The sequence below is a fragment of the Bufo gargarizans genome, chromosome 4, assembly GCF_014858855.1.
Source record: "Bufo gargarizans isolate SCDJY-AF-19 chromosome 4, ASM1485885v1, whole genome shotgun sequence".
NCBI classification, from domain to species: domain Eukaryota; kingdom Metazoa; phylum Chordata; class Amphibia; order Anura; family Bufonidae; genus Bufo; species Bufo gargarizans.
In genome coordinates, this window is record NC_058083.1 from 509,006,068 (window position 1) to 509,026,927 (window position 20,860).

General features: G+C 44.0%; 1 protein-coding gene across 1 annotated transcript in view; it reads left to right on the forward strand.

Moving 5' to 3' along the window:
- The window catches only part of SPATA17 (spermatogenesis associated 17), a 216,913-nt gene that overhangs the window by 86,133 nt on the left and 109,920 nt on the right, over positions 1-20,860 (forward strand). The window contains exon 6 of the mRNA XM_044288798.1: positions 9,968-10,091. Coding sequence (XP_044144733.1) covers positions 9,968-10,091 — 124 coding nt within the window. The remainder of the gene's footprint in view (positions 1-9,967; positions 10,092-20,860) is intronic.

The following is a 20,860-nucleotide window of genomic DNA, read 5'->3' on the forward strand; positions in this document are numbered from 1 at the left end:
TAATTTTAAGATCCATTTCCGTCCGGCTTGTAAGAACATTAGGGCAGATGCTCTGTCTCGCTCCTCTGATGTGGTGGGCGACGAGTTAACACCTCGATATATTATCCCTCCAGAACGACTTATTACAGTCGCTCCCGTGGACCTGCGCCTTCTTCCTCCTGGCAAATCCTACGTACCTCCACGTCAGCGGCTGCAAATTCTCAAGTGGGGCCACGCCTCCCCTTTTGCCGGTCATCCAGGGGTGCTAAAGTCTCTCCAACTAATCTCCCAAAGGTACTGGTGGCCTTCTCTAGAGAAAGATGTCTCGGACTTCGTCCAGGCCTGTATGATTTGCGCCCGGGATAAATCGCCTCGCCAGAAACCAGCGGGTCTCCTCTTGCCTCTACCTGTTCCTGAAGTCCCCTGGTCTCACATCGCCATGGACTTTATTACTGATCTTCCCTCCTCCCATGGCAAGTCAGTTATTTGGGTCGTGGTGGATCGCTTCTCCAAGATGGCTCACTTTGTACCCCTGCCCGGGCTACCCTCTGCACCCATGTTGGCCAAACAATTTTTCCAACACATCTTCCGTCTCCATGGCCTTCCCAAACATATTGTCTCGGATCGTGGGGTACAATTCGGCTCCAAATTCTGGAGGGCTCTGTGTGCTCAGCTCGGGATCAAATTGGACTTTTCTTCTTCGTACCATCCTCACAACGGCCAAGTAGAACGGGTGAACCAAATTTTGGGTGACTATTTGCGTTACTTTGTATCCTCACGCCATGACGACTGGGCTGATCTACTTCCCTGGGCGGAGTTCTCCTACAACTACAAACAATCCTCTGCCTCTAACAAGTCTCCTTTCTTTGTAGTTTTTGGCCGTCATCCTCTTCCACCTCTGCCGCAGTCTCCCACTCCTTCTTCTGTACCTGCCGTTGACAGTCTTGTACAGGATTTTTCCTCCACCTGGCGTGAAACCCACGCTGCTCTCCTCAAGGCTTCCGCCCGTATGAAGGTTCAAGCTGACAAGAGACGCAGATCTCCTCCGGAATTTTGCCCGGGTGACAAGGTGTGGCTCTCCTCTAGATACATCCGATTTAGGGTCCCAAGTTACAAGTTGGGCCCTCGTTTCTTGGGACCCTATAAAATCAAGAGTCGTATCAATCAAGTTTCTTATCAGCTCCATCTTCCTCCCTCCCTCCGAATCCAACACTCCTTCCATGTCTCCCTTCTTAAACCTGCTGTCTTTAACCGTTTTTCTCCCAAGCTTGTTTCTCCCACCCCTGTCGCCGGTACCTCCGATATATTCTCTGTCAAGGAGATCTTGGCGACCGCAGTCTCAGCCGCAAGTTCTTCGGTACCAAAAAGGGAGGGAGACCGAAGGGGGGGGGGTACTGTTACGCTGAGCGCTCCGGGTCCCCTGCTGGCCTCGGAGCGCTCACAGCGTATGCCCCCAGGCAGCACTCCAGCGTCTCGGCGTGTGCGTCCTCGCTCTCTAGGGCGCGAGCGCGCCGGGACTCTTAGATTCAAAGGGCCAGTGCACCAGTGATTGGTGCCTGGTCCAAAGGGGTTATTAAGGGTTAAGGTTTGTGAGAGGCAGTGCTGACTTAATTAGGCTGCACCTGTGCACTGCCCATTTTTACAGGGAGTACAGAATTATTAGGCAAGTTGTATTTTTGAGGATTAATTTTATTATTGAACAACAGTTTTAGCTATTTTAGGGGGATATCTGTGTGTGCAGGTGACTATTACTGTGCATAATTATTAGGCAACTTAACAAAAAACAAATATATACCCATTTCAATTATTTATTTTTACCAGTGAAACCAATATAACATCTCAACATTCACAAATATACATTTCTGACATTCAAAAAACAAAACAAAAACAAATTAGTGACCAATATAGCCACCTTTCTTTGCAAGGACACTCAAAAGCCTGCCATCCATGGATTCTGTCAGTGTTTTGATCTGTTCACCATCAACATTGCGTGCAGCAGCAACCACAGCCTCCCAGACACTGTTCAGAGAGGTGTACTGTTTTCCCTCCTTGTAAATCTCACATTTGATGATGGACCACAGGTTCTCAATGGGGTTCAGATCAGGTGAACAAGGAGGCCATGTCATTAGATTTTCTTCTTTTATACCCTTTCTTGCCAGCCACGCTGTGGAGTACTTGGACGCGTGTGATGGAGCATTGTCTTGCATGAAAATCATGTTTTTCTTGAAGGATGCAGACTTCTTCCTGTACCACTGCTTGAAGAAGGTGTCTTCCAGAAACTGGCAGTAGGACTGGGAGTTGAGCTTGACTCCATCCTCAACCCGAAAAGGCCCCACAAGCTCATCTTTGATGATACCAGCCCAAATCAGTACTCCACCTCCACCTTGCTGGCGTCTGAGTCGGACTGGAGCTCTCTGCCCTTTACCAATCCAGCCACGGGCCCATCAAGACTCACTCTCATTTCATCAGTCCATAAAACCTTAGAAAAATCAGTCTTGAGATATTTCTTGGCCCAGTCTTGACGTTTCAGCTTGTGCGTCTTGTTCAGTGGTGGTCGTCTTTCAGCCTTTCTTACCTTGGCCATGTCTCTGAGTATTGCACACCTTGTGCTTTTGGGCACTCCAGTGATGTTGCAGCTCTGAAATATGGCCAAACTGGTGGCAAGTGGCATCTTGGCAGCTGCACGCTTGACTTTTCTCAGTTCATGGGCAGTTATTTTGCGCCTAGGTTTTTCCACACGCTTCTTGCGACCCTATTGACTATTTTGAATGAAACGCTTGATTGTTCGATGATCACTCTTCAGAAGCTTTGCAATTTTAAGAGTGCTGCATCCCTCTGCAAGATATCTCACTATTTTTGACTTTTCTGAGCCTGTCAAGTCCTTCTTTTGACCCATTTTGCCAAAGGAAAGGAAGTTGCCTAATAATTATGCACACCTGATATAGGGTGTTGATGTCATTAGACCACACCCCTTCTCATTACAGAGATGCACATCACCTAATATGCTTAATTGGTAGTAGGCTTTCGAGCCTATACAGCTTGGAGTAAGACAACATGCATAAAGAGGATGATGTGGTCAAAATACTCATTTGCCTAATAATTCTGCACTCCCTGTACCTTCTCCTCCCACAGCTTTCTGCTGGATCTTTGTGCCTTGTGCCTCAGAGAAAGCGTTCCTTACTGTGTTAGTTTGCCTTGCCTGTTGCCGAACCCGTTGCTACCGTCTACTCGCCTTTGAACCTTGCCGCCTGCCCTGACCTCTGCTACGTCCGACTACGCTCTTGCCTTCTCCCTGTGTACCACGCCTTATCAGCTGCCAGAGAGGTCGAGTTGTTACTAGGGGACACGACCTGGTAGTTACCGCCACAGCAAATCCATCCCGCTTTGCGGCGGGCTCTGGTGAAGACCAGTTACTGCTTAGAACCGGTCCTTTAGTACAACCCACGCCATCGCCTCTCTGGTACAGAGGATCCACTACCTGTCCTGCCGGTACGTGACACCCACTACATTATATGCCATATTAAATGATATCATCTTGTCCCGCTAAAAATATCCAGCTATATGAACGGAAAAAGTAAAAAAGTTATGGCTCACGGAAGATAGGGAAGAAAAATTAAAACGTAAAAACGAAATAACCTTTTGTATCCTAAGGGTAATGCAAAAACCAGCATTGGTAATGTCAGAGTGACACTGACATATATAGCTATTGGTAAACGCATAGTTGACGGTGTTAACAATCGACCTATTTAATGACACGCTGCATTGTCTTTTTTATGCTTTTTGACATTTAAAAATATTCCTAAATTTATCTCTCTTTTGGGGGGGAAAAGGCGTAATTTTGCAACATCTGCGATAGCCGATGACACTAAACAATACGTTTATTGTACACTTTTTAACTGCAGAAGCTTTGCAACAGGTTTTTGGTGAAAAATTGCACAATTGCACAGCTATGATGCTAAAATATCGTCAGCCAGTAGATTGAGTTTTTTTTTATTTATTTTTTTATTAAATTTTTATTAAATTGGCTGCTAGCTGGCTTCTGCACATAAAAAGAGTACTGTCTCTTTAAAAACTGATGTGCAGTGCAGCAGAGTCTGTATGTATGTGAACTGCTCCAGCCCTGGCTGTAACAGACGCAGTGCACTAACTACCCCTATCTTGTCCCTAATGATAAAACCTGACCTCATGCACACGGCCGTATGTATTTTGTGGGCCACGAAAAATGGATCCGCAAAATATACGGGTGACATCCGTGTGCATTCGGTATTTTGTGGAACGGAACAGCAGGCCCCTAACAGAACAGTCCTATCCTTGTCCGTAATGCGGACAAGAATAGGACATGTTCTATTTTTTTGCGGAACGGAAACGGAATGCTCACGGAGTAACTTCCGTTTTTCTTTGTGGTCCCATTAAAATGAATGGTTCTGTATACGGTACGCAAAAAAAAAAACGGAACAGACACGGAAAGAAAATACGTTTGTGTGCAAGAGGCCTAACAAAGTATATCTTCTCAGTCCTATCAGTGGCTGAGCTCAGAATGGTGTTTATATGTCCCTTCTGTGGGAGGAGGGGGAGAGTCCCAGGATTCGGACCCCCATCAATCTGATATTGATGACCTGTCCTGAGGATAGGTGATCAGTATTTCAGTCCCAGACAACCCCTCTCATTTAAAGGAGCAGTTTTTTCAGAAAGAAGTCATGAACAAACAGCCAACCTTCGCCGAGAGATGTCACGGCCAGCCACGTGTTTCCCCGTTCTTACAGATTGGCTTACTGAGGGGTCTCAAGCAGGGGATCCCCTCTATGATGTCCACTGGAAATAAACCGTGCGCCTGCTCCGTCCTCACCCTCACTCCTGTGCCGCCATGCGCAGCAGCAAGGTTTAAACGTATTGACTCCACTTGGTATGTACTTTGGTTGTGAAGGGGGTAGACCCCTCACCCCTGGAAGATATGACTATGGAGGGAGGATATGACACGATCTAGGTTTGCATGAGAGCTGTGTACACAAACCTGGAGGAGAGTTCTCACCTTGGTTGTAAACATCTATAAACCTTTAACGATCGACAGACTACAAGACATTTATATGTCCAGATCAATGACCAATCAAATACTAGTCATGTGACTGAGCGCCGACCAATCAATGCACATTACAAGCTTTTCATGCTAGATCTATCTATCTATTATCTACCTATCTATCTATCTTTCCATCTATCTATCTATCTATCTATCTATCTTTCCATCTATCTATCTATCTCATATCTATCTATCTTTCCATCTATCTATCTATCTATCTTTCCATCTATCTATCTATCTCATATCTATCTATCTATCTTTCCATCTATTTATCTATCTTTCCATCTATCTATCTATCTATCTATCTATCGATCTATCTCATATCTATCTATCTATCTATCTCATATATCTATCTATCTATCCTATTTTTATTGATCTATTGATACATTACCTAGCTATCTCTGATAGGTATAGATAGATATGAGATGATAGATAGATAGATAGATAGATAGATAGATAATAGAAAGATAGATAATAGATAGATAAAATGGAGCTCACCACCCATCTACTTGATTGGGAGGTGAGCCGCAGTACCCCACATGGCCACTAGACAGTGTATGGAGCTCTATACACTGTATAGCTCCCAGTGCCCCCCCACCCACCAACCTTATATTGTTGACCTATCCTGAGAATAGGTCATTCATATCTGTAGCCAGAGATCCCCTTTAGGTTTTCTCTCTACATTGTTACTCCCAGCCTCCCGATATGCGGAGAACTGCAGCCCAGTCTCATGCAGTTGGGGACCCATTGCTAAAGCAGTCTGACAGCCCCTCGATTCTCTGGCTGGTGAGGGTCCCAGCGGGTGGCCCTGCACCAGTCACCATGTGATCTGTCAGATGAAGCCCTTACCTTTCATACAGTTTATATCTATAGATTAGACCGAGTTATGTTTCCTTCGTTCTGTCATAGATCTGCAATTGAGATAAAATCCTTCCTGTTTTTTCGGGAGCCCTCAGATCCAGATCTGTGTGGTCGTAAATCCCGCAGAAGGTGACAGCATTAAACACACTCTTTGGAAAGCGTAACACAAGTAATCTCTCTGAAGGGCAAATAATTCAGTGAAATCTCTTCTTGGCTTAGGGCGAGTAACTACTGTACACCCGCAGTCCGTAACTCATGGTAAAGACCTGGCCATCGGGTATTAACACTTAATTAAATCTATACGCATCAATAGGCGAGGTTCCAGTGTTTCAAGCAAAGGTTAATTAGACTAGCTGTTTCTGAGGAACAAATCTGAGGGATGTTAATTGACCCGAGCTCTTCTGCCCATTCTGCCCCATAGCAAATTCTGTGTTGTCTGGAAAACTTCATTGGTTTTCTTTGTGCTTTGCAAGGAGATGTTTCCAGACGTTTGTATTATCGTTATTATTGTTACTATTCAGTTATTATTAGGTTATTACAGCACATGGAGGCACAATAACCCCCCTATGGCACCATACTATGTGGCTGCAGGCTCTCCATGTGCCATTCCATGGTGCTCCACAGAGCTCCATATGGTCCAGCTCTTTCTTTTCAGCATCCCATAGAACATGGGATGATGTAGTTCTGTCAGGTTCTGTATTAGGACCTCCAGCCCGAAAAATTAAGGAGCCTCGATGTGGGCACCGCATCCCCTCCATTGCTTTCACCAAAAATGAGCGTATGAGCGGTACCAAAGCTTGTCCCATTCGCTTGGAAGCTGTGCCTCTCCAAACAATGGAGCGACGTGGCACTTTTAAGAGACTTACAGCCCCTTCCAAAGATCGGACCACCACCCATCAAACATTGATGACCTGACCTAAGTTCCAGAGAACCTCTCATTGGACCTCCTTCCATGTTCCTTTTCAAAGGACAGTCAGCCCTTTTCTCCCATGAGTGGGATCAAGCAGGATGCGTGATGCAGGAACCTTACGACAATGGCAAATGTGTACCAGGGCATAGAGGTCTCCCAGTTTGACCTTCCTTGGACTGTCCCTGGACACTACGGCCAAGGTGGTCTTGTAATACAGACCTGAGATGATGGCAGAGAGCTGTAGGTGATTGGTTGTTCTGAGTTCAGTCTTCCAAAATGAGAACCTTCACAGACCAACCATGAACGAAAACAGGTGTCTAAAATTCCTAGTGTACAACCAGCCTAAAGGGGTTGTCCCAGCTCAAACATTTATGGCAAAGTCACAGGATAGATGCAGGTTCCACCTCTGGGATAGATGCAGGTTCCACCTCTGGGATCCAGCCTATTTCTAGTATGTAAGCACGAACCCCATCCCACTTGGCTGTGACGGCCAAAGATTGTCGATACTTCTGGAACGCGGGGCAGGCTGTGCTGTGCTTTTGCTGTAGTCAAATACAAGGGAATGGGAGTTATGGAGACACTAAAAAGTGGTGCAAATTGGCAACATTTTTGCAAATTTGGTGCAGCTCGAATTTCTGGGATGTGCTGTTTTATGCCAAAATTGCGCCATCTCAGACTAAGCCAACCAATAGTTGGTCTAGGGTCGGAGAAAGGAGTCTTTCGCTGCACAAGATCTATCATCTAACCTGAGCCCCTGTGATAAATTTGGAGCATTCCATTCTGTTCAGTCCCCGTTGACAATGAATGGGGACAAAACGGAAGCGTTTTTTTTCCGGTATTGAGACCCTATGATGGATTTTTTGGTTGTTTTGCTTGGTTTGAAGCCTTTTGGTAAATGTCTCACAAAATACCTATGGAATTTTGAGTTTATTACAGAGGTCCAGTCAGCGTGTACAGGGGTCTGGAGCACACGTACCTCTGTAGCAGAAAAGTCACAATGATAAATCTGGATATAAATGCAGCTCCACCCATAAAACATCTGCCCCCCCCCCCCCCCAGTAAATGCAAAATACTGGGCATGGCGCAAACCACCCTGAAAATGGGGCAAATAAATCATAAATTTTGCTCCAAATGCCTCACTCCACCTCCAAAGCAGGTAAAATAGCTCCACTGTACTGATGCAGCGCACTATATATATTACCCTCTAAGGCTAGATGCACACGACCGTATGTGTTTTGCGGTCCACAAATTGCAGATCCGCCCAAAAAAACGGATGACGTCCGTATGTATGCGGATCCATGGTAACAATGCCTATGCTTGTCTGCAAAAAGGACAAGAATAGGACATGATCTATATTTTTTTTTTGCGGGGCTACGGAACTGAGCAACGGATGCGGACACCACATCTTCTGCTGCCCCATTGAAGAAAATGCGGGACGACCCGCACCTCCCACACTCACCCCACCTTGGCACTCCACGGAGTAGGACCGCCCTTTAGGCTCCTCAGCATAGAAAGAGCAGAGGTTTAAAGAGGACCCGTCCCCTCTCCTGACATGACCTACTTGCCTTCCCTATGTAATAATTCTCTGCTCCTGTTTTCGGCTACTTTCACACTTGCGGTAGCCTTTTCCGGTAGGCTGTTCCAGCGGGGGAACAGCCTGCCAGTTCCGTGCTGCCGCAAGTCCACCGCGCCACCCCCATTTACTATAACGGGGGCGGTCCGGAGGTCCGGCTGCAACACGGAAAAGATGCCGAGAGGCGGGCGGACAAAAAACGCAGCATGCTGTAGTTTTTGTCTTTCTGCCTCTCGGCATAGATGCTGTGCTGCGGCCGGAGCGGACTTCCTGCGGCACAGAGGACTTGCGGTAGCACGGATCTGGCAGGCCGTTCCCCTACCGCCAGTGTGAAAGTAGTCTTAGGCATAGAAAATGGTCTAAATGTAAGACAGCTAGGAAGCTGTCTTACTTTTAGAAGTGGCGGTGGATCCGCCGAAGTTATGTAGAGGCTGGCATCTCTTCATAACGCTGGTTGCCACCACCACCTCCAGCGCAGGGGCTTATTAAGAATTTCAAGCAGTTTGCAATGAAGATCCAGACGAGTGTTACCAGGTGGGGGTGTTTGCATCTGCACAGTCTTGCATTATCCAATCAGTGCTGCCAGTGTCATAATGTGCAGGGACCCCCCCAACTGGTAACACCCAGCTGGACCTTCATTGCAAACTGTTAGTAATTCATTCACTACTTTCTACCAGGAATAATAGAGGAATGGTACCACATGGAGCAGGTATGGCCAACTTGAGGCTCTCCACCTGTTGCAAAACTACAGCTTCCAGCATCCCGAGACTGCCTACAGCTATCAGCCTACAGCAGTTGCATGGTGGGAATTGTAGTTTTACAACAGCTGGAGGGCCGCAGGTTGGCCAGAAGAATAGAGACTGGCTGGAAGTGGCCGGACAAAAACCGCAGCGTGCCGATTATTTTGTCCGGCCAAATCCCGGCATATTTGCGAGATTGAGTGCACCATTATTATTATTCCTTATATGTATTATTATAGCATTATATCTCATTATTAGGTATTATGAAATACAGTTTATGTATCGTATTGCTATATGGATGCATCGCTGTGACCGTTATCAATCTTCTGCTGTTTGTGTTATTGTTATTATTGTTCTATTAGATAATGTTATATGTAAATATGTATTATTATTAGATACTTTTATATGTTTTTATGTATTGCTATGTTTAATGTATGTTTTATATACGTAGATACATTGTTTTAATTATCTAATTATATTATTATTTATTATTATATAATATGTCATACGTGCATGTTATTATGTAGTTGTATGTCATTTATATTATTATTAGGTATTATTATATTTAAGTTTTACGTATGTATTATATAATTGTGTACAGTATGTCATTAGCATTTTATGTATCATTACATATTCTTTTATGCATGTTGTTGTTATTATATCATTTTATGTTTGCACCACAGTTATTATAATAATATAGAATTTGTTTTATGTAATTATTATTATTTTATAGTGTGTTATGCATGTATTGTCATATGGATATATTGTTATTATTATATAATTTTATATAGTAGTAGTATAAAAAAAAAATCTAAACCTGTGTCTTGCAGGAAAGAACTGGAGGAATACACCGAAATGAGAAGTAAAGAAAAACTGAAAAGAGATTTGGAGACTGCGGAGCGTGTGAAGGAACGCCGGGCTAGAAAGATGCATCACCTCCTGAGTACTGAGCAGGTCGGTGTACACCGCCATTCCCTGACAGCTCAGAAGGGCTACAGGGACTCCCGCACTGACAGAGACAAAAGAGGCGGCTGAATAGGACATGACGACTTGAAAAGATATCACAAAAACACAACTTCTACTTCAATTAAGTGGTTTTCTTGGTGTGAGGGCAGATAGCAGGGCTGCATCAGAGGAAAGCCCCCGTCAGCACTTTCATCTCTGACTGCCAGAAAGCAAGAGCGCGCCTCCTTCCCCTTGGCCCCTTGTCATGCTGTTTATTTTGATGAGAATCTACGGATGTAGCAGAGCTGGGTTGGTTGGATGGAGCAGAGCTGAATTTGATTTGTGTAGTATTGCTGGGTTTGTCAGATGTGGCGGTACTGAGCTTATCAGGTGTAGTAGCGCTGAGGTTGTCGGGTGTAGTAGCGCTGAGGTTGTCGGGTGTAGTAGCGCTGAGTTTGTCGGGTGTAGCGGTACTGAGCTTGTCAGGTGTAGTAGCGCTGAGTTTGTCAGGTGTAGTAGCGCTGAGTTTGTCAGGTGTAGCAGCGCTGAGTGAGCTTGTCAGGTGTAGTAGTGCTGAGTTTGTCAGGTGTAGCAATACTGAGTTTGTCAGGTGTAGTAGCGCTGAGGTTGTCGGGTGTAGTAGCGCTGAGTTTGTCAGGTGTAGCAGCGCTGAGTGAGCTTGTCAGGTGTAGTAGTGCTGAGTTTGTCAGGTGTAGCAATACTGAGTTTGTCAGGTGTAGTAGCGCTGAGGTTGTCGGGTGTACATGTACTGAGCTTATCAGGTGTAGAGGCGCTGAGTTTGTTAGGTGTAGTAGTGCTGAGCTTGTCAGGTGTAGAAGCGCTGAGCTTGTCATGTGTAGTAGTGCTGAGTTTGTCAGGTGTAGAGGTGCTGAGTTTGTCAGGTGTAGCAGCACTGAGCTTATCAGGTGTAGTAGTGCTGAGTTTGTCATGTGTAGAGGTGCTGAGTTTGTCAGGTGTAGCAGCACTGAGCTTATCAGGTGTATTAGTGCTGAGTTTGTCATGTGTAGAGGTGCTGAGTTTGTCAGGTGTAGAGGTGCTGAGTTTGTCAGGTGTAGCAGCACTGAGCTTATCAGGTGTAGTAGTGCTGAGTTTGTCATGTGTAGAGGTGCTGAGTTTGTCAGGTGTAGCAGCACTGAGCTTATCAGGTGTATTAGTGCTGAGTTTGTCATGTGTAGAGGTGCTGAGTTTGTCAGGTGTAGAGGTGCTGAGTTTGTCAGGTGTAGAGGTGCTGAGTTTGTCAGGTGTAGAGGTGCTGAGTTTGTCAGGTGTAGCGGTGCTGAGTTTGTCAGGTGTAGCAGTGCTGAGTTTGTCAGGTGTAGCAATGCTGAGTTTGTCAGGTGTAGAGGTGCTGAGTTTGTCAGGTGTAGTACACTGAGTTCTCTTTTACACAAACGTGTGCGCCCGCGGGCCGCAGTGCACGAACACCAACCGTGGGGCAGCTGCAGCGGATCGTGAACCCGCAATCTCCGTAGTGCTTCCGTAGGGTTCTGTTCTTCCGTTCCGCAGCATTCCACATCTCCGAATTTGCGGACCCATTCAAGTGAATGGGTCCGCATCCGTGATGCGGAATGCCCACAAAACGGCTCCCATGTATTGCGGATCCGCAAATGCAGTCCGCAGTACGGCCACGGAGCGCACTTGTTCGTGTGAAAGAGGTCTTTGTCAGGTGCAGCGTTACTGAGTTTGTCAGGTATAAAGCCTCATTCACATGTCAGCGTTCACCACGGACAGCACACGTCCCCATTCATTTTAGTGTGTGTATTCACACATCAGTGTTTTTAGCACGGTCCGTGTATTCGTGTTTTTAGCACAGACACGTGCTCTATTTTGTCCGTGTTCACGGATCCATCACGTACATTATAGTCTATGGGACCGTGAAAACCATGGATGCAACAAAGATGCTATCCGTGTTGAATCTGTGTTTCACGGATCATTAAGAAGAGATACTTTGAAAATTATTTTCCAGCTGTTCAGTGTCGGTGAAACACGGATGCAACACGGACAGAAATAAACGGACACACAGACGTGTAGCGGTGATGAGTTTGTCTGGTGTAGCGGTGATGAGTTTGTCTGGTGTAGCGGTAATGAGTTTGTCAGATGTAATGGTGATGAGTTTGCCGGGTGTAATAGTGCTGAGTTTGTCAGGTCTACTGGTACTGTGTTTGTCAGCTGTAGCGGTACTGTGTTTGTCAGCTGTAGCGGTACTGTGTTTGTCAGCTGTAGCGGTACTGTGTTTGTCAAGTGTAGCAGTGCTGAGTTTGTCAGCTGTAGTAGTGCTGAGTTTGTCAGGTGTAGGGGTGCTGAATTTGGCAAATGAAGCAAACTGAGTGTCTCATGTAGCAGCGCGGAGTCCCAAAATCATGTCAGGTGTCACAGAGCTGAGTTTGTCAGATGTATTAGAGTGTATTTCTTACACGCAGCAGATGCCACATATCGGAACTTGTGCTGGTACAGAGTTTGTCTCATGCAGCAGCTTTTCCGGTGTACAGAGCTCAGTGTGACATATATACCAGAACTAAATTTGTCAGAAGCAGTTAGGTTAAACTTGTCAGATATACAGATGTAGCAGAGCTAAAAGGAATAGTTAACATGTTACGTAAACAATGGCAGGAACGTCTTAACTTTTTATTTTTTTATGGTTTTCAGTGGCTTTTGTTACAATATAACGGTTTTATCACAATTCCTTTTAGATCTGCTACATCTGTAGCAGAGCTGAGTTTGTCAGTGTAGCAAAGCCCAGGTTTTCTCCTGTAACAGAGCTGCATTGTTCAGATACCTCTGTACCAGGTTTGTCAGATGCAGATGAGTTGAACATGTTGAGTTTGGCAGCTGCCTCACAACCGAGCCTGTGACGTACAGCAGTGCCGAGTTAGCAGCCATACAGAACTTGTCATTTTGCCTGTGGTTTTATATACTGTAGGACCGTAAAAACAAACTCAGCTCTGCTACATGTGAGGGGTTCTACCTTGCTACAATGTGAGTGCTTGTGTAGCGGCATATGTTTGGTGAAGGTGTGTACACAATTCATTATGCTAATGTGCTGCTGTCAATACGTACTTAATGAGAATGATATACCTGACATTGTACTGCAGCTTTATACATCCCAAGACATTTCACCACCAAACCAATTAACAAGTCCTATTGTTCAGGTAAATGAGGACAGCCTGCGGGCCAGATGCCATCCTCCGACGCTTCACTTCTGCCCCACTGACTTGCTTGTTCTTCATGCCTAAAATAAATATGACATTCATAAAAATATTGCAAGAAAATCACTGTTGAACATCTGAAGTTCTGTAAATGCACTAAGGCTACTTTCACACTTGCGTTCGGGGCTCCACTTGTGAGTTCCGTTTGCAGGCTCTCACAAGCGGCCCCGAACGGATCCGTACGGCCCTAATGCATTCTGAGTGGATGCGGATCCGCTCAGAATGCATCAGTCTGGCACCGTCTGGGCTCCGCTCCGCTCAGCAGGCGTTCGGGTGTCCGCCTGGCCTGACACAATATGGCTCAATTTTCAAACGGATCCGTCCCCCATTGACTTTCAGTGTAAGTCAAGACTGATCCGTTTGCACTATCATGAACAAAAAAAATAAAACATATTTTTTTTTGTTCATAGTAATGCAAACGGATCCGTTCTGAACGGATCTAAGCGTTTGCATTATAGGTGCGGATCCGTCTGTGCAGATACCAGACGGATCCGCACCTAAACGCAGGTGTGAAAGTAGCCTAAAGAGCTCTGCGTGGTATGAACATTGCTTAAATAACAGTTGCTTATATAATATGATACTCCAGCAAGTTGTTCCAGAGTTACATCCTGTATTGTACCCCAGAGCCGCACTCGCTATTCTGCTGGTGCGGTCACTGTGTACATACATTACATTACTTATCCTGTACTGATCCTGAATTACATCCTGTATTATACTCCAGAGCTGCACTCACTATTCTGCTGGTGGAGTTGATGTGTACATACATTACTTATCCTGTACTGACCCTGAGTTACATCCTGTATTATACTCCAGAGCTGCCCTCACTATTCTGCTGGTGGAGTCACTGTGTACATGCATTACTTATCCTGTACTGATCCTGAGTTACATCCTGTATTATACTCCAGAGCTGCACTCACTATTCTGCTGGTGGAGTCACTGTGTACATACATTACTTATCCTGTACTGATCCTGAGTTACATCCTGTATTATACTCCAGAGCTGCACTCACTATTCTGCTGGTGCAGTCAGTGTGTACATACATTACATTACTTATCCTGTACTCATCCTGAGTTACATCCTGTATTATACTCCAGAGCTGCACTCACTATTCTGCTGGTGGAGTCACTGTGTACATACATTACTTATCCTGTACTGATTTTGAGTTACATCCTGTATTATACTCCAGAGCTGCACTCACTATTCTGCTGGTGGAGTCACTGTGTACATACATTACTTATCCTGTACTGATCCTGAGTTACATCCTGTATTATACTCCAGAGCTGCACTCACTATTCTGCTGGTGCAGTCACTGTGTACATACATTACATTACTTATCCTGTACTGATACTGAGTTACATCCTGTATTATACTCCAGAGCTGCACTCACTATTCTGCTGGTGGAGTCACTGAGTACATACATTACATTACTTCTCCTGTACTGATCCTGAGTTACATCCTGTATTATACTCCAGAGCTGCACTCACTATTCTGCTGGTGGAGTCACTGTGTACATACATTACATTACTTATCCTGAAGTGATCCTGAGTTACATCCTGTATTATACTCCAGAGCTGCACTCACTATTCTGCTGGTGCAGTCAGTGTGTACATACATTACATTACTTATCCTGTACTGATCCTGAGTTACATCCTGTATTATACTCCAGAGCTGCACTCACTATTCTGCTGGTGGAGTCAATGTGTACATACATTACATTACTTCTCCTGTACTGATCCTGAGTTACATCCTGTATTATACTCCAGAGCTGCACCCACTATTCTGCTGGTGCAGTCACTGTGTACATACATTACTTATCCTGTACTGATCCTGAGTTACATCCTGTATTATACTCCAGAGCTGCACTCACTATTCTGCTGGTGGAGTCAATGTGTACATACATTACATTACTTCTCCTGTACTGATCCTGAGTTACATCCTGTATTATACTCCAGAGCTGCACTCACTATTTTGCTGGTGGAGTCGCTGTGTACATACATTACTTCTCCTGTACTGATCCGGAGTTACATCCTGTATTATACTCCAGAGCTGCACTCACTATTCTGCTGGTGGAGTCACTGTGTACATACATTACATTACTTATCCTGTACTGATCCTGAGTTACATCCTGTATTATACTCCAGAGCTGCACTCACTATTCTGCTGGTGGAGTCGCTGTGTACATACATTACTTCTCCTGTACTGATCCTGAGTTACATCCTGTATTATACTCCAGAGCTGCACTCACTATTCTGCTGGTGGAGTCACTGCGTACATACATTACTTATCCTGTACTGATCCTGAGTTACATCCTGTATTATACTCCAGAGCTGCACTCACTATTCTGCTGGTGGAGTCATAGGGCCAGATTTATCACGACTCTGACAGCTCACTCCACTTTAACATTTGGCTAAAGTCAGTTTTAGCCAAGTCAGATTTATGATCGGCCCTTTAAGACTGTAATAAATGTGGTTTGACGGTAGCAGTTTATCCGTCAGTAAGCAGCTTTACAAAAGTCGCACATCTTTACGAAAAAGGTGCACGTTTTTATGAAAAAGTCGCATGTTCTATTAAAAAGTCTCATAAGATAAGCATGGTCCTCACTGGAGTGAAAGTGCAACTTTTTTGCGACTTTTTTGTGACTTTTTAAATAGTCCAAATAGTAAATCTGTCTAGAGATTAATTTACATAAGAAAACACGCCCACTTTCAGAAAACTGGCGAGCATAGTGCAGAGCAGAAAAAGTCGCAAATTTGTGCGCAGTTTTAGCGTTTGGGACTTTTTCTCTCCATTATTCTGACCTGAGGTAATGATAAATCTGGCCCATTGTGTACAGTAATTACATGTTCTGTGCTGATCCTGAGTTGCAGCTTCTATTATACTTCAGAGCTGCATTCACAATTCTGCAGGCTTCAGAGCTGAAATCTCACAGCTTTTCTGGCTGCATCTATATAGATATCTATATCTCCCAACCTGCTCACACATCAGCTGCACCAGAAAGGACATGCCTCCTGATAAAGGACACGCTCCCTGAGCTGGCAGCCTAAAATAGCTAGCAGAGCAATTAGTGCAGTGAATGTGGATCCACGTGAGGTCCAGGGCCGGTTCCAGCTTTGTTAGAAAGAGATTGTCATGTCCTATATGATGTCTGATTTTAATTTTTTTACATTAATCATGGGAGAACCCCTTTAGGTGACCATCCATATCACAACCGACAGTTCTTACTCCAGTACATTGTGAAACTATACAAGTGATATCTCACAGATTAGATTACATGGGCAGAGAAATCTAACCGCATCCTAAAAGGCAATATGGGCTTAGTAGAAAAATCCATTAACCCCCATTAATTATAATATACATTATATATAAAAACTTGCATTGGCTGGATTTACAGCTTACTTATTATTAAACTGTAACACACGGTATTTGGCTTTCAGATGCCATAAATAATGTACCCTGCTCCACCTACTGGCTAATATTGCACATAAAGTATTTGATTTTCCTATATATCGTGGTGTTAATTCCCTATATGTAGTAAAAACTGCATAAAACATCAACAAAAGGGAAAAAAATATGTTTATTTCTGCCTGTTTGCATAACTTGGGATAATTACCTAGATTTTAGTTTGCACATTCTCAAAAAGATCATGAAATAAATGTCTGTTTTCATACAAATTATTATCATTTTATTTTTTCATAATTTACATTTTTTTTTCTTTTTAACATTTTGCTCATAGTCAATCGTGTCAGTCTAAATTTTGTCACAACATATCATATTCCAGTATAATCCCCTAAAGAATTGAATGACATGAGAAAAAATATATAGTTAATATATTTAAATATATAGCTATATTTATTTCTATTTTTGAAAGTATTTTATATATTCTATCTATCTACCTATCTATCTATTTATTATCTATCTATTTATTATCTATCTATTATATTATATATATTATATAGTATTTTAATATATTTTATGTCAAATTTTATATATACATTCTCATGAATGTGGCTATTTTTTTTTTTTTTAGCTTTAGGTAAAACTTTTACCAGTAATTTTTGAATTATTTAATTGAATTCTCTAGTATTTTATGTGAACTTAATGAATATTTTTGTTTTTCAAAAATCCCAAAATATCCTGTAAGTCAGAATTTTGGGTCAGTGATGCCTGTGAACTAGTTTGGACTTTTTTGGTCTATTTGCGGTCTGGTTTATAGTGACAGTGGGGAATAATCATAAGGAAGGTCAGCAGCTCATCTTTACGAGAGGTTATTTTTTAGCTACTCGATCATTGCAGGTGCCACGTGTCTGCCGCCTCCTTACACCTCTTACCGCTCCTGCGCCCATGATGCAGTGAAAGTCATTGTATAAGTGGTGATTATGGCACATTCATATCTTACCACACAGATTGGGAACGTGACCTCGGCAGCTCGCCTGGCCTTTCCTACCCCTGAGACAAAGAAAATCACAAGTTTCTCCCAAACCTCAAACTTATGATTAATAATGTTTCCAGCCAAGTCTTCGGGGAATTTGGTCGAGCTTCATTGCCAACTACGCGAAGAATATTTCATTCATGTCCACTATTTTTAGGAAGAACACTGATTACGGAGAGAAATTTATTATAGAAATGAGATGTGACAAAAAAAATAAAAAATTTGCTCATCAAAAGGTCAATTAAACATTTGTGGTGTAAAGAAAAAAAACAACAAAAAAAAAATTTGAAGTTCAGCTATAGCCATATATAGAGTGTAAGTTTTTTTCTTCATATATTAAAGGGGTTATCCCATGATTGATGTAAGAACTGAAGATCAGACGTCATCTAGTACATGACAATGTCTTTCTAACAAAGCTAGAACCAGCCCTGTACCTCACATGGATCCAGAGATCTCCACATTCATTGCTCCAATTTTCTGTTAGATTTATTTCAGACTGGCAGCTCAGGGGTGTGTTCTTTCTTAGAGGGCGTGTCCTTGCTGTTGCAGCTCTTTCCCTGTAGCCTGCTGGTGGCAGTTGAAGATTTAAAATGAGCACGTGCGACCACCTCAGTGAGGTGGACAACAAATAAGGAAATGAACAAGCAGCAGGTGGCGCTATACAGATCAATTTTATTTACTCGCTCACTGGCTATACTAAATTTTTAATTACATGCAATTGCAAAAGTATTCAGATCCACGTGCTGGTTTGAAAAATTTAGCATTGTTTTTTGTGGCACAACCTCTTTAGGGTCTACTTAAAGGGAACATTTTAATGTTTTTTATGTGAGTTTTAATCATTAGATGCAAAGTCTGTAGAAGAGAGATCATGTTTTTATTATTCTTTGTATTTTTTTTACCTATTTTATATTTTTATATTATTTTTTAGGAGCAGCCATATTGGACTTTCTGTATTATCTTGTAAATTCTTTTATTTTTGAAAAAGTTTATCTAAACAGTGCAGCAGGAAGTGTGTGTGCTTTATGGCAACTGCAGTGAATGCAAGTTTTAGGCTATTCCCACCTCGCGTATCGCTAGGATATGTCGTCACTTCATGATCGGTGAAGGTTCGACCTCTAGGACCCCTACCGATCCTGAAACTCAAGGGGCTGCAGAGTTTCCTGGTGGCCAGGAGCACCGGAGTGCAGTGAAAAAGGGTAAAGGGGCTACTTTCCAGAATCCGCGGGGGTCCCAGAGGTGGGTCCCCTCCGATCATAAAGTGATGGCTTATCTTAACAATATAGCATCGTTTGTGTCGATAGCAACGCCTCTTTATTTGACATAGAAGTTTGTATACAGTCTTTAAAGGGATTTTCCCCTCTGTGACACTGATAGCATATCGCTAGGATATGCCATCAATGTCAGATATGTGTGGATGTCCCACATCTAGGACTCTTTTCTATTTCCAGAATGGGCCCCCAAAGTGAACAGAGAGCACATGCGTGTCCACCATCCTTTCAATACTACCGGTGTTCAGAAAATAGCCAAAAATTTCTGTCCCATAGCAGTGAATGGAGAGGTGGCTGCGCACGTGCAGTGTATTCTCCATTAACCGCTATGGGACTTAAAATAGCGGTCGACTACTTTCGGAAGTCTCATAGCGATGAATGGAGAGTATGCTGCACATGCGCAGTGTGCTCTCCTTCACTTTAGAGGTCCCATTCTCTAGATAGGAGCAGGCCTGAGCTCTGGGAACCGCTCCTATCTGACATTCATGGCATATGCTAGTGATATGCCATCATTGTCCCAAATGGGCTGTCCCCTTTTGGAAGAGATTCAGTACTTCTCCACCCCTAGAGACCAGGTTCTGGTGGAGGAGCTGCATACAGAGCCTTATCTGTGTGTGTAGTGTAAAAGAGCTGTCATCTGTCTTAACTCCCCTGACCGCTAATAATAATGTCATAACTCCGCTGACTCTGACCTAGCCTGCACAGCAAAGCTGAAAATTGAGCCTCAGGAAGCAGAACGTTTCACCCTATTTCCCACTACTTCCCACTGGGGTACTACCACTTGGTAGCACTATTGTCTCCAAAGAGATAAAAGCTCCTTTAAAGGGGTTGTGCCCTGAAAAATATTCTACAATTTTAAAACCAGCACCTGGATCGGAATATTTTTGTAATCGCATGTAATTCAAAATTTAGCATAGCCAGTGAGTTATTCAATAAAATATATCTGTATAGCGCCACCTGCTGTTAGTTCTTTTCCTCACTCAGGTGGTGGCACGTGCTCAGTTTAAATCTTCTACTTTCACCAGCCTTCTCTTCTTTTTGAAGCTGTGAAGCTGCAACAGAAAGGACAAGCCCCTGAGCTGTGATAGGGAGAGAGCTGCAGCAGAAGGGACATGTACCTTGAGCTGTGATAGAGAGAGAGCTGCAGAAGAAGGGACATGTACCTTGAGCTGTGATAGAGAGAGAGCAGCAGCAGAAGGGACATGTACCTTGAGCTGTGATAGGGAGAGAGCTGCAGCAGAAAGGACATGTACCTTGAGCTGTGATAGGGAGAGAGCTGCAGCAGAAGGGACATGTACCTTGAGCTGTGATAGGGAGAGAGCTGCAGCAGAAGGGACATGTACCTTGAGCTGTGATAGGGAGAGAGCTGCAGCAGAAAGGACATGTACCTTGAGCTGTGATAGGGAGAGAGCTGCAGCAGAAAGGACATGTACCTTGAGCTGTGATAGGGAGAGAGCTGCAGCAGAAGGGACATGTACCTTGAGCTGTGATAGGGAGAGAGCTGCAGCAGAAAGGACATGTACCTTGAGCAGTGATAGGGAGAGAGCTGCAGCAGAAGGGACATGTACCTTGAGCTGTGATAGGGAGAGAGCTGCAGCAGAAAGGACACGTACCTTGAGCTGTGATAGGGAGAGAGCTGCAGCAGAAGGGACATGTACCTTGAGCTGTGATAGGGAGAGAGCTGCAGCAGAAGGGACATGTACCTTGAGCAGTGATAGGGAGAGAGCTGCAGCAGAAGGGACATGTACCTTGAGCTGTGATAGACAGAGAGCTGCAGCAGAAGGGACATGTACCTTGAGCAGTGATAGGGAGAGAGCTGCAGCAGAAAGGACATGTACCTTGAGCAGTGATAGG